This window comes from Uranotaenia lowii, chromosome 2 (genome assembly GCF_029784155.1).
Source record: "Uranotaenia lowii strain MFRU-FL chromosome 2, ASM2978415v1, whole genome shotgun sequence".
Classification (NCBI taxonomy): Eukaryota; Metazoa; Arthropoda; class Insecta; order Diptera; family Culicidae; genus Uranotaenia; species Uranotaenia lowii.
This window is the reverse complement of record NC_073692.1, coordinates 29234478-29255850: the sequence shown is the minus strand read 5'-3', so window position 1 is coordinate 29255850 and position 21373 is coordinate 29234478. Positions and strand designations below refer to the sequence as shown.

General features: G+C 41.3%; 2 protein-coding genes across 2 annotated transcripts; both read left to right on the top strand.

Moving 5' to 3' along the window:
- The first annotated feature begins 11052 nt into the window (after positions 1–11052).
- LOC129741182 (uncharacterized) lies at positions 11053–12498 on the top strand. The gene has a single exon (XM_055732891.1). The coding sequence runs from the start codon at positions 11053–11055 to the stop codon at positions 12496–12498; it is 1446 nt and encodes a 481-aa protein (XP_055588866.1).
- Positions 12499–12654: 156 nt separating this feature from the next.
- LOC129741180 (uncharacterized) lies at positions 12655–15795 on the top strand. The gene has a single exon (XM_055732890.1). The coding sequence runs from the start codon at positions 12655–12657 to the stop codon at positions 15793–15795; it is 3141 nt and encodes a 1046-aa protein (XP_055588865.1).
- Positions 15796–21373: the final 5578 nt, after the last annotated feature.

The window sequence follows — 21373 nt, the reverse complement described above, 5'->3', positions numbered from 1 at the left end:
ATGGTATAAGAAGAGTGTCTGTAGAGACTCTGAAGGCTTTCTCAGGATACTTCGAAGCATTACTGAAGGCATTCACACAAGAGTTTCGAAATGGGTTAAAAAAAAGCTTAGAAGAGAAAACTCAGAAGAATTTTTGAACGGATGAACAAAATTTGAATCCTTTTAAAAACTAGGAAGAGTTTCTAAAGGGACGTATCTCAAAATCGCAACTATGGAGGATGCTAAAATTTGATTCGTTCCTCGAACTGATGACCACTTTCCGGGATGCCCCCTGAAAGTGATCAAGTTGAAATAGATTAGGGTAAGTGAGCCTTAATTTGGCATGCTCCTTATCTTGGCCTGCCGAAATGCATTTTGGTGTTTTTGATGTCAAACATACGCCAAAAAATGAAAAAAAATCAAACATAACAGAAAATCGCATATTGCAACATTCTGCATAGCATTTGTTCACAAATGAATTCAAATGACTACGAAATAAATTTATTTCACATGACAAACTGCAAATTAAATTATGATCTTCGGAAAAAATCCTAAATGAACCTACCTTGCTAGTGCATCTGCCAACTTCGGACTGATTTTGAAAACACACCTCTTCACGGAAAAATCACAAAAAATCACCGTTGGTTACAGCGAAACATGGCAAAAAATATAAAATTATTATTTACTCCAAACTACGTACATTTTTATCTAGAATTTAAGAAAATATAAACATTTTTTTTGCCTAATCTTGGCATGCAATTCCACAAATAGAAGTATGTATGTATGTGTGAAAACGACATTAGCAGGTAGTCGGCAGCCGGCGGCCGTTCGTCGGCCGACGGTGCACAGTGGTCTGGAAATTGAAAAGCCGGTCAAAAGTAAAATGAATGATTGAAATAAATTTAAAATATCATGAATGTGTTTTGGACTAAAATTAATTCATTTATCTCTCAAGTCGACTCAAGCCTATTTGGCATCTTAGTTGGAATTATAATGCTACAATTTGAGCTACTCTTTTATGGTAAATTTCGAGAACTTTTCTTTTCGATAAAATTTACCTTTCAATAAATTAATTTACCGGATCCGAATCCGAATTGATATCTTGGATCTCAATGTTAAAGTTACTTTATCCATACCCAAAAAAATCCAAATTTGGAAATCAGGTTTAACGTATTTTGATTTAATTTGATTTGCTGCATATGTGTCGCTTTGAAAGAAATTGTTATAAAGCTCAAATTATGACACTCAAATTATTATGTTTATTTAAAAAAAATTATTGCACTGCAATGTTGGAATACTATGTTGTAACGAACTTGAATTTTTATTGTTTGCAGTTTCATGTGAAATCAAAAGTAATATTTTGACCAAGTTTGTTTTTTATTATAGATCACTGTGCATCAGCAGGAGGTGATGACGTTTGTTCTCTGTTGGAAAGGAATATGCGAAAGAAGCGCTGCCGAGTTTGGGTGATGATTTTGCATGAGTGCGAGTGGGATGCAGCACGAATTTCAGCCAGCTTTTGAATTTGCTGTTCGTTTCCATTGCGTATAGTTTCCAAACGAATGAGTGAGATGCAATCTATTTCTATCAGACTGGCGAAAGTTTGTATTGTTTTGCTTTCCCGGTGTACGCGAACGATTGCTAGAAAATTCCTAAGGGCGACATTTTAAATATGTATGATTAAAAGAATCTTTCGCTGACTTAAGTTTTAGCTTTAGCTTGCTTCTTGCCTCGATCATAATAGTTCTTAAAATGTCGGTCCTCCTTTTATGGGAGCGGAATAAAAAAATATGAACATTTACTATCTTATGTTACCCTGTTAACTTCACTGGAAACATATCTATCATGATTGCATGTTACAGATTTAGCAAACGATTTGTTTGCTTGATTAATGAACATATTTATGTTATGTTTATGCCATAGTTTGGAACTTATAATAGAAATTATGGATACACAAAAACTGAAATAAACTAGTAATGCTTTTTGACGAAAGATTATAATTTTACATGCAAATATCAATTATAAAAATTGATTGACATTTCGTACTTCCGACTTTTTGAAACCATACAGAACATTGATGTGCTTCCTTCCGGGATATTTTCAATGAATTCGTGGGGGCTGTTGTTGTATTAGTGAGGCAAGTTTTTCCTAGAGACGGCCAATTCAAGGAACTCATAAAGGGCCAAAATTCGGCGCGGGGGTTACAATAAGGAGCATTTCGATCAAAAGTTTGATCAGGTTTATCTCAAATTATCAACCGTTTTCAAGCAAAGACATATTTTTACTGCATTTCAGGCTAGTAAGCAATCATATTTGTCGAAGGACTTTTGAAGGTACACATTACAGGTAGACTGCAATCATGGGAAATCTAGTCAACCATGCCTTAGGGGCCAAGATTGGGTACATTCACCCTATTTGTTCAGTTTTACAATATTTCGTAAGTGTAACGCTCGCTCCGACGAGCGAGCGCACCACAAGTCAATTATTGGTGCTCTCAAATCATGGCCAGGCCGCGCCGCAGCTATCATCCTCCCGGAGGAAGTTGATACAATCTACTTCCCAGGAGGAGATTGGACTAAGAGTCCCGAGTCCCCCGAGTGAGTGCCAATAATCAAGAAACACATTAACCATTAAACAGGACGCAACTGGTTCGCCTTTTGGTGCAGGTATATTAATTTCGACGGACGGCGCGGGGGAAAAATAAACCCTGCATCTAGAGAAAGAAACTGTTTTTTTTCTGCTGCTTCGTCCGGATTTCAAATTATAAAAAACCCATTGCTCAAACACTGGCGCGATCTGTGGCTCCGGTAACTTGGTACCTCGGAAATGATGCAGAAAACCAGAAAAAAACAAAAGTGCAAAATAATTCTTCGTCATTACAAACCTTTAATATTATACTTTATTGGATAGATAATCGATGGAGCAACAACATCACAACGCAACAACAACAACAACAACAACATCAGCAACTGCAACAGAAAGAATGGAAAAATATTAATTTTATGATAACATGTATCCACTCCTCCGTAGTTCGACTGCAATCGACTACCGCATCAGGAGAGATCAGAAAAGGTTCCGGGGAGATCTGGGAGAGTGCGCGCGCATACTTATAAGAGTTGCAACAACGCAACGCCGGCCGCACGGCTGCTGATGATGGCTGGTGCGCAAAAATGGAGTATTACTGTGCCGCGCCCCTCCCCCTTTGCCGCATTCTGCCCGGTAGGCACAAAAGTGTGTACGTAGCCCTCTTGTTTTCAACTCGCCATGGGTCTCGTCTTTATCGGAATCAGATGGGCGGGAGGTCCAAGGGAGGGATCCACACATGAAACCCGGCTCAAGTTGCCGGCCCGGATCGACCCAAGGGAATATCCACCATAGAGATATCTATAGGGTGGGTACGCACTTGCGGTGCGTGATGATTGCCATAGTGATGGCCGTGTTGTTGATTATGATGAAGTCCAAGAGGGAGGGCAAATCTTATGATGGGTACCTGGTTGCCGTTTTAGCCCCATACGCTGCTCTATTTGAGCTCCAGCCCAGTCAGTGTGTGCTACTTTTCGGTCTATTGAAATGGTCGGGAAAATGGCGTGCTCGGGATCCTCCCTATTATTGCGAACACCCTGGATTAAGAGCTCATCTGGCCTCTAAAAAAGGCAAGTCTTCCAGAGGTTCCGTTATTTTTCATATTAAAAATCAATAGCTAAGAGATTAGTTTTTGTTTTTCAGTAAAACCCGTTAAACGTAATTTTCCCTTATAAACTGAAACAATAAAACTATTTAATCAAAGCAATCGAGTTAAAGGGAATCTTTCGATTGCTTTGATTCAGTAAAATTATTCAACCAACAAGGCTCATAACGCATATTAAATTAAACTATAACGTATAAGAAAAAAAGACATGGGTTTGCCACAAAATAACGTCCACATAGTTTTTGGCGACATCAGTCATCCAAGCACTTGAGAACGTATAATTGTAAAATATTGAATACTGGTTGAAGAAATTTCAAAAGGACGCGGAAGCATTTTGTCAGCAAAATCAATCGGAGCAATTAGTTTAAAAAAAAGAAAATTTTTTGACAAAATCATGAAAATGACTAAATTACCAAAAATGAATTCAAAAAAGCAAAAATACCTCATTGAATCCTTTTCCAACTTCTCTACTCGCTTAAATATTCTTAGTCTTACTAGTAACCCTTTGAAGTCCGTTCAAAAACTTCTCTTAGTCTCTTCAAGCACTATTTTGTTTACACTCAAGAACGTCTTTGATTGCTTTCAGGAACTATATTTAGTCCTATGGGAAACTTCAATACCTCCAGAATTTTTTTTGAGAACTTTTAGCAACCCTTTTGAATCCTTTCAGAATTGCTTTTCATTCTCTTACGGAATTCTTCGTAGTCTCATCAAGAATTCTTTCGAGCCCCTTTAGGTACTTTTCTCAGACTAGCTTAGATTAGCTTACCTAACAAACATTAAATCGCATTAGAAATGATAGTTCAAGTCATTGACGATTCGCTATTCCTACCAAATAGGTAAACGATCGTAAAAATAGTTACTTAAAGTCAGTATAAATCGGATATGATAAAAAGTCCGCCATATTTGCAAATTTTATCTCAAGCAGGGGATTGAAGTGAGAACACAACCTTGTTGTTCTTTCTGCGAAAAACAGTGCAACCAGATTGCTAAAAAACAGATTATTAATTTGAAAAAAAAATTGACCAATAAGAGAAGCAGGAAATATTGTCGTTGGCAACGGTTTGCATGCATTGAGAGCAAAACTTAAGCTCTCTCACATACTTTCAGGATGTGCGAATAAGGTGTTGAATATCGCTCAATTTGTATAGTTCTTATCGCTTAAGCTAGAAATTAAAATTTTTGTATATAGGGTAACGGACTTATTTTAGATCAGGGGACCTTTTTTGGACCATCTTGTGTAGCTCTCTTATAAAGGAACTAAAAATGAAAAAAATTAGTGCATTACATAAGGTGCTCGGGCTTGAACAATATTTGCTAAAAAAAATTCATGATTATTTGTTTTATAAGAGAGCTAGACAAGGTGGTCCAAAATTGGTCCTCTGGTCCAAAATAAGTCCGTTACCCTATATTGCCTGCACTTTGGTAGGTAAATGCTGTTTTTTAGAGTTTTATGCAATGATATGACAAAGTTTGTTGCGAAATATACCTACAAAATATTTGTTGGGTAGCTTCATTGACTAGTCACATCCACCATTAATCATTAGATCCGAAATGCTTCATCAACATTTTTCTATCGTATGAATTTGCCAATGCAATTTTAAATTATTTAATACAATGATTTCGTTATATGAAAAAATATCGTTATGAAAATAAATGCATTTCTGGCTGCACAATCGCAGGCGTGGCACAGTAGAACGAGTTCCATATGCTCAAACCTGATGCCCTCTCTTTAAACAACATCAACGGCGCCGGCCACGTCCTAGTAGTCGATGGAGAGTGCGATTGGAAAAGGTTGGGTTAAAACAGATGATCGGGAGACACTTTTGACTAGTGTGATCAAAACTATCAAGCATATTCTTCTTCCATCCTACTGTTGCCTAGTGAAATAAGTTTATACCTATTTCCACTTAAAAAGATTTAAAAAGTTATTTCAACATCAGTTATTTACAATTTCAATAGTGAGGTTCTGGAAAAATCTTTCATGTCTTTATCATGAAAAATTACTCAGAAAATGATATTTTCCTCGAAGGCAACCTAAGCAGGAACCTTAAACTATTCACTAACAATGAGTTTGTCTAGTTTTTCTTTTTTTATTGGAATATTTAATATAGACAATATTGCAACTAATATAGGATTCCAATTAAAAAAGAAAGCAAAGTGTTTTACTTGCACAACACTACCTAACAAACGAGGTAATCTATCCGCCTCTTCTGAAAAATTCAACACAAATTAAAGTGAGAATTTGATTTGAGTTCAAAAGATGAAATTTAAAAAAAAAACCTTCAATTTCCTGATTTTTATACAGAAAGAAAGACTACTAAAAAATACAAATAATTCTGTAATTGAAATTATTGGAATTATATTTTGAATTCAATGTTTTTGAACAAACTGAATGAGCTACAAAAATTTTAGAAGATCATCAATCAAAACTCAAGACGATAGTATATCTAAATTTCATCTAAATTGCGAAACTATTACGAAAAATTTTAATGTGGCACTAACATTTATGAGTTTTTTTTTTTCAATTTAAAAACATTAATAAGTTGAAACAAAATGTCCAGCATATTCCTAAGTAGAAAATAATTAAAATACTTAGCTTGAATGTTTCCCAGGGACTAAAGAACATCAGTAATCAAGAAGTTTGGAGTTTTCATATCAACTAACATCATCTGGACGCTCCGGTTGTCCGAGCATCTCTTGATAGCAAATCGATTTAAAATCTGTTTCTCCGCAAATGTCATAAATCTCACACTTTTGAATTTATTGTATTTTCCAGCCGAAAAAAGCTCAACCGTCATCGATGGCCACATCCTACCAAATGCTTAAGACTGTGGTTGCAAAAATTTGGGCAAAAATAATATGAAAAATGATTAAAAAACGACTAAAAGGTATAAAATACATGTCCAACAAAACTTAAAAGATCTTATTACTTGCTTTTAAGATTATGGCCCTATTACACAAAACGAGTCGAGTAACTCTACTCTACTCCAGTCACTGTCGAGTCGAGCGAAATGTCTTTTTACGGTAGTCGAGTGGAAACTGATCGAATTAAAAAAATCGAATCAAAGCAAACTTGGCTCGAAAAATCGTGACAGCTAAGTCACGAACGTCGACTCAGTCGAGCTACTCGACTGAAATTCGACTCGACTCGATTTCTGTAATACCAAAATGGCTCACTCGAGTAAAATGACTCGTGACTCGTCTTATGTATATAACCTGTGGGTGAGCTAGCCTGCCCAGCACCACTGAGAACCCCCGTTAAAAACGCCTCAGGGCCGGCAATATCCGCGAGATAGCTAGCGAAAGGAAACACTGAGTCTTGAAGAGACGAACTTTTCACACTTTATTGGTCGACGAACTACTGTGCCCACTCCCACTTTCAAGTAAATCCTTATGATGGGCTTTTTAACTCCTACCTCGTTACTGTTGGTATCACGAACTCCAAGACTGACACTTCCTGCTGAGCGATGGGCTGCTCAGCTCTTGACGGTCAGCTTCTCCGGCGGACTACAGCACTGCCCTGACTTCCGGTTCCTGCTGCCGGCGTCCAAGCGGTTGAACTGATCGTTTTCTTCGGTCGCTTAGGGACAGTCGGTCGCTTCGGTGAGCAGCAATGACGGTGCTTTCCGGCAACTATCGGCCTCAACTGCACGTGCTTCTCGTCCTCCGATCAGCAAACTTCATTCGACACAAAGAAAAGGGGTCCTGTTGGCGCAATGGGATAGAAAGCAAGGGAATTAGGGTATCTTCCAACGGTACGGGTTGCGGGGGCGGTGGTCCCTTCTCACCTGGTCGTATGATAAACCTTTTAACACGGGTTTCATCCAACTTTGTGGTTTCACTATCACATTCAAATAACGCGACTGGTATGATGTGTCGTGTTTCAATGTTTCATGTGAAGTAATCGCTCTAAGTGAAGGGCATTGCCCCCGGAACCGGGATACGGTCTCATCCTGGGATTACGCCTCATTGCGCCACTTATGAAGCCCGCCTTTGGCTGCCTTTTCGCCTGTTGAGAGCAGCGCCATCTGTTGTTCGCCATCGTGCTCATTCGTCTTCTAGGCCATTTCATGTTTGTTGTGCCGATGGTGTATGGTACGGTCCGCCGCCTCTCCAGCACTTCCTTCGCACATTTACATGACTAACGCGATGATTCCCACTGACCTTGGGCTTCTAAAACACGCACCGGTTACATGTAATAGGGCCCTATATTTCACTTCAGAGCTGATGTTATTAATACGAGAGCTTTCAATTTTCATGGTAAAGCTTAAAAATTTAAAAAAAGATTGTATCAGCAAAATATTTTTTAAACATCACGTAGGAAAACATTGATTAGAGCAAGAATGTTCGGGGCATAATTTTACATTTTGGCTTTTAGCTTTTGTATTTTAATCGATCAAAGCAACCGAAGCCTGTAGCGATGAGTGGAAACAAACATGATAAAATCAATTGCAGAAATTTTAAACTGTGAAAACCTCTCTTGTCAACCAAATTTCTGTTCATCACTATTAAAGGTAACGTTATTTCTGTACAATCTGGGTTTCCATCGGTCTCCTGTTTATTATGGTATAAGTGTATGGAAAAAAATGCGAAAGACTAACGTCTACGATACCTAACCGAGGCTATTGCTACTCCACACGGTGTGGAACTAATCTAAGTGATTTAAAAAAAAAAGCGCAGCAGCCAAATCGATAGGAAAGTGGAAGTGTCTAAGGTGTAAATGGAAATCTGAAAGCTCTCACCAAGGTTGCCAAAATCACAGAGAAATCAATAATTTCACAGAACAAATTTTCATCAAAGAATGCGGCCAAGGTTGCCAAAATCACAGAGAAATCAATAATTTCACAGAACAAATTTTCATCAAAGTTGCGGCTTTATCGACCAATTTCAACTCTTTAACCCTCACCGATAAAGCCGCATCTAAATTTCATTAATTTTTTATGTCAACATAAATTTTGGATTATTATCTTTGAATTGGAAAAAAATATGATAAAATTAGTAATGTCAATTGACCTTTTCCAAGTAAAATGTTAAAAAGACGCGATTTGACATGACTTTTGAAAAGCATCACAGAAAACCGTCACTGAATTTTTGGGTAAAATTACAGAAAGCAAGAATTTTTATTCGTCAAAGCACAGAATTTTGTTCGGCAAACTTGGCTCTCTCCGTGTTTTCCTGTCCTTGTTGTCTGTGCCGACTTCCGTCCTCCACCAGAAGACATCCGTTTTTGCTCGCATTCTCCCCTTTTTCAGCCACAAATCACTTGGGTTCTTTTCAATCCAATTTTACAAATCACTATTCTTCGATTCCTTGTAAATTTCACCTTAAATAATTTCTCAAACAAATTGTATTTCTACGAGAAGTTGAAAAAACCCGAAAAAATGCAGCGCAACGAGAAAACAGAAAATAAATACGTCCGCACCCGAGCATGGCCTACTCGGAACTCTACCTTCAGATACTTCTTTGAATCTCTCCAAGTACTATTCTGAGATACTCAATAAAACCTTCAGAATCCCTTCAGAAACTCTTAGAAATCTCCACAGAGACTTGCAATCAGAAACTCTTTTAAGACCCTTCAAGAACTCTTATGCTTTCAGTAATTGTCTAGGTCCTGAGTATGGACTTCTTCGGACCACTTGCAGAAAATCATTAATTTAGCTATAGAAATTCCAAGCCAATAATTGTTTAAAGTAATAATTGTTATGATAGAAAATTTCAAAATATTCTGTTCTGACGAGAAATTATTCCTTAAATATAGCCTTGACGGTCGCCATGAAAAGAAAAGGAACACTGTTGAGGCGTGGTAATCGAACAGCGAGTAAACAGCGAGCGAGTCATCGAGATTCGACACGGCGCAGTACGCAAAGGCGCGCGTGGCGCGTGAATTATTTCACCCCTTTTTTTATATTGTTATGCAAGCAGCGAATTGTTCGGCGGAAGAAAGGACGCTTTCTTCACCAGCAGAAAAGAAAGCTTGGCTTGGGTTTTCGAATCGCCATTCCTTCACTTGTAATTGTTCCAGCGCGACGACTAGACGGCCAGGCCGAAAAGTGTCCCAACTCAAAATTTCTGTTCAATTGTTACTCTTCAAATAATTGTTAAGTGTTAGAAATAAAGTATCGTATAAGTCGTTAAAGTTGTTTAAAGTCTAAATAAAAGTGTGTATTTAATGTGCAATAAATTGTTTTGAACTGCAAGTGTAAAGTTTATCATCATTGGACCATACGAACTGAAAAGTGAATCCAAAGAAAACTTACCCGAAAATTTGGGAGCTAGTGTCCGCGTCATTTAATGTCTGGGAATCACCCACTGCAACCCTGAGCCCTCGACATTTGGTCCTTCGAACCGGATGAGGCCCTCAATCCGGAACGGATCCGGATAAGACCTGTCTGGAGAGCACAGTGCCGATAGCCCCAACGCCATCGCAGCCGCGGACGCCAAGCGCCATCTTAGGAACGCAGTTCAACTCGATAAAAAGAAATACAAGGCAGATTTCTTTTATCGAGAAGGCTACAATCATCATCTCATCTCCGTCGGAGCACCGCGGATCGATTCGAGTAACATCCGTGCCTGGAACAAATCATCAGCATCAACTTTCTTCGGTCAAGCACCCCAAATCAGCTGTGACCATCACACACAACAGAAACACTCAAGCGACACATCAGTAGCAGCAGGATTTATTGAAATACAAGGCAAATTCCTTGCCTTGAAAAGGTAATTAGGATTCCAATAATTTCACTGTTGCTTGCCGAGCTACTTGGTCTGACATTTTAGATCCAACATCGCACATCATGTCGACCACCGAGCGAAAACTGCGCAGCCTCAAAGCCCGTCGGCGCAGTTTATCAGCATCCTTCCTCAACATCAGCAGATTCGTCGATGGTTTCCAAGAACCCCGAGACACCGCAGAGGCACCAGTCCGACTAGAAGCAGTCGTCGAAATCTGGTCCGAGTACGCGAAGGTCCAGTCTGAGTTGGAAACCCTGGACGAAACACCTGAAGCACTAGATAAGTACCTCGAGCAAAAAACTGCCTTTGAAACAGCATACTACAGGGTTAAGGGATTCCTAATGCAAAAATGCCCCCCACAAGCCACAGTACAAACACCATCTCACATCACACAGCCCCATAACACGCACGTTAAATTGCCCGATGTTAAACTGCCCATATTTTGTGGAAATGTTGAGAACTGGCTCAACTTCCACGATTTGTTTGTTTCACTCGTCCACTCGTCGCAGGAATTATCGAGCATCCAAAAATTTTACTATTTGCGCTCATCCCTGTCAGGAGAAGCACTTCAACTTGTGCAAACTATTCCGATATCAGCCACAAATTATTCCGTTGCTTGGAATTTATTATCTCAACATTATCAAAATTCCCGTATGCTAAAAAGAACCTATGTTCAAGCCCTTTTCGACTTCCCGATATTGCGCCGAGAATCACAAAATGACTTGCACTCGTTGGTCGAAAAATTCGAAGCCAACGTCCGTATTTTGAAACAACTAGGGGAAGCCACCGAACATTGGGACTTGCTTTTAATACATCTTCTTGCTAGCCGCTTAGATCCCATCACCCGTCGGGATTGGGAAGAACATTCGTCCGCTTCCGAAAACACAACTTTCCGACAACTTACCGATTTCATCCAGCGCCGAGTAAATGTCCTTGAACAATTATCGTCCAAGCCACAAAAAGAATCCCAATCCCATTCCCAGCCACAATCACAAAATCGCCGCCCCAACTATCCTCGTTCAGCCAACCACACAACATTCCCAGAGCCCAGAAAGCGAAAATGCATCGCTTGCCCCCAAGAACACAGCATTTTTAATTGCCCCAGTTTCTCAAGATTACCACTTATTGAAAAAACTGCACTCGCGAAACGAAACCGACTTTGTTTGAATTGTTTCCGACGAGGACACTATGCGCGCGAATGTCCGTCGGATAACTGCTGCAAGAATTGCAGATCGAGACACCACACGCTTCTCTGCCCCAACACACATACCCACACCAATTCAAACCCCGTTAGAACAATCGTCAACACACCACCAGTCAGCGCCGAACAACAATCGTCATCAGCTCCAGCTCCTGCTCCGAGAATCAACGTAGCTCACTCCGGGATCACCAGTACCAGCACCAGTTGCCACTCACCAACCTTCGATCGATCCCGAGTACTCTTAGCCACGGCCGTTGTGGTGGTAGTCGATGACGTAGGAAACCAACATCTAGCTCGTGCCTTGCTGGATTCTGGCAGCGAATGTTGTTTTGCCACCAGTCGCTTGTACAACCTTATGAAGGTCAGAAGAACCAAGGTTGATGTTCCCATAGCAGGAATTGGAAGCTCATCGACGAAAGTTAAGTTCCAATTTAATGCAATCATTAAGTCCCGCACATCAGATTACACAACAACACTACCATTCCTAATTCTACCAAAAGTCACTATCGATCTGCCCACTATTAACGTTAACACTTCCCAATGGCCAATCCCCAAGAACCTACAATTTGCCGATCCCGATTTCCATCAAAGGCACACTATTGATCTCGTGCTGGGAGCCGAGATATTTTTCGATCTTTTTTCACCCCCTGGTCATATCTACTTGGGTGAATCAATGCCGTCGGTAATCAATTCCGTATTCGGATGGGTCGTCTCGGGAAAAACAACATCCAACGCAAGCTTTCCACAAACCACCCCTAAGATTTGTCAGGTAGCCACTCTCAAAAGATTGGAAAACCAAATGGAAAAGTTTTGGTTGATAGATGAAAGCGCATTCCCATCATCATCTTATTCCCCCGAAGAAAGCAAGTGCGAAGAATTTTTTCTGCCGTACCGTTAGTCGCAATTCCGAAGGTTGCTACATCGTTTGTTTACCAGTGAAACGTGACGTCATCAATCAGCTGGGCGATAATTCCAAATCAGCTGTTCGTCGGTTCAGTTGATAGAGAATCGAATGCAAAAAGAACCTTCCCTAGGTGAGCAATACAGAGAGTTCATGACGGAGTATATTCGGTTCGGTCACATGGAACTAGTGACCGAGTGCGAGCATACTACCAAACAGGCATACTATCTCCCTCACCATCCCGTTATCCGAGATTGCAGCACTACGACCAAGGTCCGTGTCGTATTCGATGCGTCAAGCCGATCCTCCACGGGTGTATCGCTCAACAATGCGCTGATGGTGGGCCCCACAATACAGCAAGACTTACGAGCGATCGTGATGCGCTCTCGTACGTACCCGTTTGTTTTGATTGCTGATATAGAAAAAATGTATCGGCAAATTCTCGTGCATCCTGATGATACCCCACTACAGAGAATCTTCTGGCGCTCATCTCCCGATCAACCGATACAAACGTACGAGCTCAAGACGGTGACGTATGGCACAGCTTCGGCTCCTTTCCTGGCAACTCGAGTTCTCAAACAGCTGGCAATCGATGAGGCGGAGGGTTTCCCGAAGGCAGCGAGGGTTATCAGAGAGGATGTTTACATGGACGATATCTTCTCCGGGGCACAGACGGTGGCAGAAGCAGTCGAGCTGCGAGACCAGCTGGTAGCGATGTGCCTCAAGGCTGGCTTTCCGCTTCAAAAATGGGCTTCGAACGACGAAGCAATCATGAATGGGATTCCTGCTGAGCGACGGGCGCTTCAGCAGTCGATAAATTTTGATCAAGACCAAACACTGAAAACACTTGGCCTTCATTGGGAACCGGGCACAGATATACTGAAATTTAGTATCGATTTTAAACCTCCGACAGATGCTAAACTCACAAAAAGGGCAACTCTTTCTTGCATTGCGCAACTTTTCGACCCGTTGGGACTTGTGGGTCCAATTTTAGTAACGGCAAAGGCATTCATGCAAAAGCTCTGGACGTTAAAGAACGAAAATGGGTCAATTTGGGATTGGGATCAAGAATTGCCCGACTACCTTAAACATGAATGGGCCAACTATCATACTCAACTCCCCCTACTGAACGGTGTTCGGCTAGAGAGGTACGTTCTCCTGCGCAAGGCAGTCGAGAGTGAGTTACACATTTTCTCGGACGCATCCGAAACAGCGTATGGTGCGTGCGCTTATATTCGATCTGTTAATGATCACGGCGAAATTAAAGTGGCTCTCCTTACATCGAAGTCGAGAATCGCCCCCCTCAAGCAAGTTAGCATTCCCCGCCTAGAGCTTTGTGGCGCTCTTCTGGCTGCCGAACTCTACGAGAAGATTCGGCTATCAATTAATGTTGAAATGAGTGTTAAATTTTGGACGGATTCGACAGTGGTACTGAGTTGGCTGAGGGCTATTCCATCAACTTGGACCAACTTTGTGGCAAATAGGGTTTCCAAAATTCAGACTGCGACGGAAGGATGCTCATGGCAACACATTACCGGCGCAGAAAACCCAGCTGATGTTATTTCTCGAGGCTGTTTACCGTCAGATCTTCTTTCGAATTCCTTATGGTGGCAGGGACCAGATTGGCTGAACCAAGACAAGAGTTCTTGGCCTACTCCGAACGTTGATATCGTAACCAGCACTGATTTTGAATTGAGAAAATCCGCAATCGTTTCCTCTTCAGCGAACGTCGAATGCAGCTTCATTGATGACCTCCTGAAACAATTTGAAAATTTTCATGCGCTTCTACGCTTCACCGCATATGCGTTGCGGCTCAGCACGAATTTCCGCCTGCCACAGAGCGAGCGCAGGTTCCAGTGGCTCACGACCGACGAACTGAGAACAGCAGAACACACGATTGTTCGACTTATCCAACAGCAGCATTTCCCCGACGAGTGGAGAAGGTTAAAAAAAGGCGAGCCGGTATCGAGTTCTTCGAAGCTGAAGTGGTTCTACCCAATACTTAGCCAGCGTGATGACGTCATTAGAATCGGTGGGAGAATTGATCGATCAGCGCAACCGTACGAATCAAAACACCAGATAATTCTCCCAGGATCTCACCCCTTCACCGTTCTTTTGCTCCGCTCTTATCATCATCGTCTACTGCATGCTTCTCCCCAGCTGTTGATAAACATGGTCCGGCTCAAGTACTGGATTTTGGGTGTGAGATCAGCCGCTCTGAAAGTTGTCCACCAATGTATTGCCTGTGTGAGAGCGCGACCCCAGCTGATCGAACAGCTGATGGCCGAGTTACCAGCATCGAGAGTTTCTCCCACACGGCCGTTCTCTGTTATTGGTATCGACTATTGGGGACCGATTCAAATCAAACCACGACACCGAAGAGATGCTCCAGGCAAGGCATACGTGGCTGTGTTTGTCTGTTTTTCAACGAAGTCCGTCCACCTTGAACTTGTGGTGGACCTCACTACAGCCAAGTTTCTCCAAGCGTTCCGGCGATTTGTGAGTCGTCGTGGTCTGTGTGCCCATGTTTACACAGACAACGGTCGCAATTTTGTTGGTGCGGCAAACGAGCTACGTAGGTTCCTCCGAAGCAACGACTACAAGAGTCATCTGGCCAAGGAATGCTCCGAGAATGGGATCCAATGGCATTTCAATCCACCGAGGGGATCTCATTTCGGAGGTTTATGGGAGGCAGCGATCAACTCGGCCCAGAAGCATTTCGTCCGTGTTTTGGGAAACCACTTACTGCCCTTCGATGAAATGGAGACGCTTTTGGTGCAGATCGAAGGCTGTCTCAACTCTCGCCCTATCACCCCTTTGAGTGACGACCCCACCGACTTAGAGCCCCTCACCCCTGGTCATTTTCTCGTCCAATCGGCGCTTAAGGCAGTGCCCGATGACGATTTTCTGTCGGTGCCTACCAACAGGCTGACTCAATTGCAGCTGACCCAGAAGTTGGCTCAGAACATATGGAAAAGATGGAATGTTGAATATTTGGCTACTTTGCAAACTCGATCGAAATGGTTGAAGGCTCCTGTTAAAATAGAAATTAATCGTCTCGTTCTTATCAAGGATGAGAATCTCCCTTCCACACAATGGGCAACAGGCAGAATCCATAAGCTTCATCCCGGGGCTGATGGGGTGACTCGGATGGTAACACTACAGACAGCGAAAGGTTTCATCGACAGACCGGTTGCAAAGCTCTGTTTGCTGCCGATCGCATCAATGGATGGCGAGATGAATGAAGGCGAGAATTCATCAATCAGCAACGAAGTCGCAAAGAAATCAGCATGAACGACCGATGATGGCAGATTTTAATAAAAATACAAGGCCCCCTGAAATGGTGGGTCCCAGGTGAGGACCATTCCATTATTTTATCTGCAATTGTCCGGGTCTACCGGGTCTTATTTTTTCCCAGAATCGGAACCCATGGTTCTACGGCATCAGCGACGCAAGGTCAGGCACGATCCAATGTTACCGAACGAGCGGTGGCATTTCCCTACGAGCGATTACAGCGGTATTCAGAAATGGCCATTTCTGGAGGTGGCAGGATGTTGAGGCGTGGTAATCGAACAGCGAGTAAACAGCGAGCGAGTCATCGAGATTCGACACGGCGCAGTACGCAAAGGCGCGCGTGGCGCGTGAATTATTTCACCCCTTTTTTTATATTGTTATGCAAGCAGCGAATTGTTCGGCGGAAGAAAGGACGCTTTCTTCACCAGCAGAAAAGAAAGCTTGGCTTGGGTTTTCGAATCGCCATTCCTTCACTTGTAATTGTTCCAGCGCGACGACTAGACGGCCAGGCCGAAAAGTGTCCCAACTCAAAATTTCTGTTCAATTGTTACTCTTCAAATAATTGTTAAGTGTTAGAAATAAAGTATCGTATAAGTCGTTAAAGTTGTTTAAAGTCTAAATAAAAGTGTGTATTTAATGTGCAATAAATTGTTTTGAACTGCAAGTGTAAAGTTTATCATCATTGGACCATACGAACTGAAAAGTGAATCCAAAGAAAACTTACCCGAAAATTTGGGAGCTAGTGTCCGCGTCATTTAATGTCTGGGAATCACCCACTGCAACCCTGAGCCCTCGACAAACACTATCCCCAGTATTCAAGACCTTTTCAATTTTGTTGCAGTACCTCCAAGAACTATTCCTGATACATCGTATCCAGAAAAATGTATTTTCGTCGTATTTTTCGTCAATTTCCACAGAATTCGAAAAAAAAAAATTCAAAAGATTGTTTCGTGAATAATTTTTGAATACATGGATGAAAATTGATGATATTTTCAGTTAAGCTACCTTCTAATGTAATGTGTACGTGTATAAAATAAAGTGAAAATCTGCCAAGCGGTTTTTGACATTGCATCCAATACTGAAGTTCATTGACAAAATTTTTTGGTCAGGATCGAGACAATTCCAGAAAAGTCCCAGTGGGAGACCCAAAAACAGCTGGAAATTAACTATTTGACCAAAGTTCACATAGCAAATTGTTTAGGACCCTATAGTAAGCAAAAATTTTAATAAATTGAAGATGATTAAGTCCATGAAGTGAGAAGAATGTGAGAAGTTTTTTCAAGCTCAATCTGAAAATATGAATGAGAAAGCGATAAAAAAGTTTTTTTTTTTACTTGTAAATAGACTTGACTTCATTTCCACAAGATAAAAAAGCTGCTCACCGATGAAACAAACAAAATACGATGGTTAAATCGTGCGCAAATTATTTGGACTGCTTGTGAAAAGATATTTTGGAAAATTTCGTAATGGACAGCAAAACGAACTCTTTAGCGGACACCTGGCAGGTTTGCATCCAGAAAATTTTCGTTGAGAAATCTCGCCTGTATTTCCCAGAGATAAACAAGGATAAAAATTTGAAAAATATAATGCCTAGTACTTGAGGAAGCTAACGATCTGCGGAAACTGCAGGTTACTAATTCTTTCATAACGACTGACGGGATAAATGGCTAAAAATATAAAGAAACTGCCTCCAAATGCGACTGTTTTCTCTGCAAAGCTTTTCAATAGGTCCCATAGAGTTTATACTCTTTTTAAATTGGATCTGAAATCGTGCCATTACGCAAAAACGGTTGTGGAGTGACAAAAAATGAAATATGTTGTTTTTGTTCCGAAAGAGGACAATCGGCTAAATTGGTCATAACTTCAATCAAATTTGAAATTTTTAGTTATTTTAATGGTCAAACATCAGGAAATAGCAAACGTAATCAAAAATAGCTTAGATTTGGAAAACAGCTGGTTAGTATGCATTATAGGTGGCGCACGTGTTGCCCTAAAATTAAAGTCAAATTGTTTTTTCCTCGGACGTTATCTCAAAAACAACTTGACAGAACATCGCAATTATTTGCACATGTAAACATTACCTTACCACGTAACTTCGCTGAAATTTTCATCAATTTTTTCCATGCATTCAAAAATTATTGTGCAGGGCCTTTTTAACGCATCATTGGGTGAAGGTACCCATAAATATTGAAAATGGTCGAATTTTCACCACAAGACCGAGCTGCACCTTATATTATATATCACAGATAACCATGGCTTGTTTTTTAATTAATTTTATTTTTTTTGGGAGGATTTCCATCCTATTGGATGATTTATCCCAAGACAAAAGATAATCATAAGGAGTGATACGGTAAAAATTTGGTCAATATCAACTTGACGTATTTCTTTCAATTTTGCATTTACAAAAACCTGAACAGCCTTCATTTTGAAGGTGTGCGTGTGTGTGGGTGTAGAATGTTGTTCCTATTTTAATTTTGGAATTCACTCTTCAGTTGTCAAAATGCCGTCCAAGAAAGAAGCCAAAAATCGAGCCGGACTATCGACTTACAAGAAGGTAGTGACTCCAAATCGCGATGATGAACAAAATACGACGGCCAAAGCGCGATCCCGGAGGCTGTACACGACGATGCTGACGAACTTTGACTGCGTGGTAATGGACGACGAAACCTACGTCAAAGCCGACTACAAGCAGCTTCCGGGACAGGAGTTTTATACGGCAAAAAGAAGGGGAAAGGTAACAGATATTTTCAAACACATGAAACTGTCAAAGTTCGCAAAGAAATATCTGGTCTGGCAAGCCATCTTTACCTGTGGCTTGAAAAGCAGCATTTTCATAGCTTCCGGGCCTGTCAACCAAGAAATTTACGTGAAAGAGTGTTTGAATAAACGTCTGCTGCCTTTCCTGAAGAAACACGGTTGTTCCGTACTGTTTTGGCCGGATTTGGCATCTTGCCATAACGATAAAAAGGCCATGGAGTGGTACGCCGCCAACAACGTGCAGGTGGTTCCCAAGGACAAGAACCCTCCCAACACGCCAGAGCTCCGCCCAATTGAGAAATACTGGGCTATTGTCAAGCGGAACCTAAAGAAGACCAAAAAAACTGCTAAGGACGAGCAGCAGTTCAAGGCAAACTGGCTTTCTGCGGCGAAGAAGGTGGACCAGGTGGCTGTACAAAATCTGATGGCAGGGGTTAAGCGTAAGGCCTGGCAATTCGGATTTGGAAAAGCGGAAGCCTAACTGAATACTTTTCCTGAATTTTATACTAATTAAACTTGAAAAAGAAATTTAATTTGATTTTTTAAATAAACGATCTCACCATTTTACACGCGGTTTTCCCTTGACCAAATTTTGACCGTATCACCCTTTAGCAGTGTCGAGGCTATTTGTATTCTCCTGGAAAGCCCTAAACCCCACCCTTACTGAGTCAGGTACCGCAGAGTATGAGAGATTGAAGTCGACATTAGCTGGAACAGAATTGGACGTGGGCAGTTTTTTTCGACTCATGTCCAATCACTATTCCAGACGCAGAATCAGAGTGATTTCAGACAGGATGTAAGCTCACCACCAAAGACGCGACCAACATTAGAACTTTCTAAAAGAAGCTGCCGGGACTGGAGTTTCAAGATGCCAAATTTTTCATCCTCAGTTTTTATGATTGGTTCCCAACTTTTCCTGTACTCAAGAAGAAATTTCAAGCGTAATCTTTCTCGAACCTCATGTGATCTCTGATCCAAACCAGTAATTCTCTGGCATCTCTTCAATCAACGGGTCGGGCAAAATTCTCAAAGAACACATCAAACGAAAAAAAAACAGTACGAAAGAATGGGCAAAAGGTAGGTCGGTTTGCTTTTCATCAGGAACCGCAAGTGCAGAAGCACTTGGCCCCTTGCTCGGTCGGTAGTCATCGTACTGCATTCTTCTTCTTATCCTCCCGAGAGAGAGAGAGAACTCGAGCCAATCAAACTCAATGAGCATTGATTGCAAGGGATGAAATATTAAATATTTGAGAAATTATTGGATAAGAGGAAGAAAATGGCGATAACCGGCCGATACGTCCGAGAGTGTGTAAGGTCTGACTGAGATGGGGAGAAATTGGGGGGTTGTGTGGTCAACGTCAGAAGATTCTCCCGGTTTTCGAGGCGGTGGCGAAATGTGCTGCTGATGTCTGGGAACAGATATTTTTTCCATTTTTTTTGCTCTCTCTGTATCTCTCGCTGTCGTCGTCTTCGTTGATCAGGGCGGAAAATGAATTTGATAAAAATGAGCGAACGAACTAAGCACCAGCAGTAGAAGAAAAAAGTTCCAAAGTAATACACTACACGACGGACGGCACCACAACATGATTGGAACCGGGGAAAGATGATGATGATGATTGTGCATATGTGCAGCAGCAGCAGCAGCACTCCGATGAAAAACCGCATTCAGGCGGTGATGGCGATCAGAAAATGATTATTTTCGAACAGTTGGTAATTTCTAGACCCAAGCCTGGATCCAGGAGGTTTCGGAATTGAATCCTTTCGACCTGACTGATGACGAGAGGGTTCCAATGAGATGTGAGAAAGGAAAGAAGGGAGGGACACTAATATCGAAGCGGTGTGGCGCGATTGGATGAGCTTGATACGGTTGCTTATTTTAAAAAATAATGCATCCAAGAAGGATAATTGCATGGATGCGGATCGGTATTTTCGGATCGGAATCGAAGGTTTCTCTGCTGCTGCTGCTGCTGCTGCTTCATCGTGGGATTACTTTCTCAGGATATAGCGGAAAATTGTCGGTTTTAAAGTGCATTCCAGGGCAGCTGTTAACAGTCGGAACAACTGGCCAACATTCGGAAGAGCTACTATTAACAGCTGCCCCCAAATGGCCGACCTGGCGTGGCGTGATGTGGTGATTATTTAAAAGCTAAATTTTCCGGAGGGATATTCGCCGGAAATCCTATATTTTTTTGTGGGACACCACATAGAAGAAGGACCATTGAGGTCACCGATAAGCCGAGGTGTCTGAGAACCCATCCGGAGACCAAACTGAGGACACAGAATCAAAGTTCTGGTTGAGTCAAAATATAATTTCTATTGAGTGACCAGTTGCCCCGTAAGAAGGACTCACGGCCCTGGACGTTTTTCGTAGCAAACCTTTGCCATTGCCTTTGTTCCGCAATGTCAATAAAATAAATCCAGTTCCAACAGGAGCACGTTCCTAGGTAAATGGATTTAAAAAAATTTCTTAAAACTATTTTAGGTACTTTCAGTATAAAAATTAATCATTTGGTGAAGACCGTCTAAGGATGTGACCAACATTCTTCGGAAGAAACTTGCCTTAAGTCAAAGTAAATGACCTATCCATAGCGACAGATTTGAGATCTCTTTTCACTAATGTGCCGATATTTTAGAGTCCTTTTCAGGATTTCGTTTTGGAGTTGATGAATTTAAAACTTTTAATCAAAACGTTATATTGAGAAAACAACAACGTTCTTACAAAATACAATGGCAAACGTTAATGTTATTGTTTCTCAAATGTTTGAGAGACAAGTTAACGAATTTGTCTTCTAAACATTGGCCAGTTTACGTTTACGATCAT

What these genes read in the sequence shown, in the direction of transcription:
- LOC129741182 (XM_055732891.1), top strand. Translation starts at nt 11,053, where the DNA reads ATGCTAAAAAGAACCTATGTTCAAGCCCTTTTCGACTTCCCGATATTG.
- LOC129741180 (XM_055732890.1), top strand. Translation starts at nt 12,655, where the DNA reads ATGACGGAGTATATTCGGTTCGGTCACATGGAACTAGTGACCGAGTGC.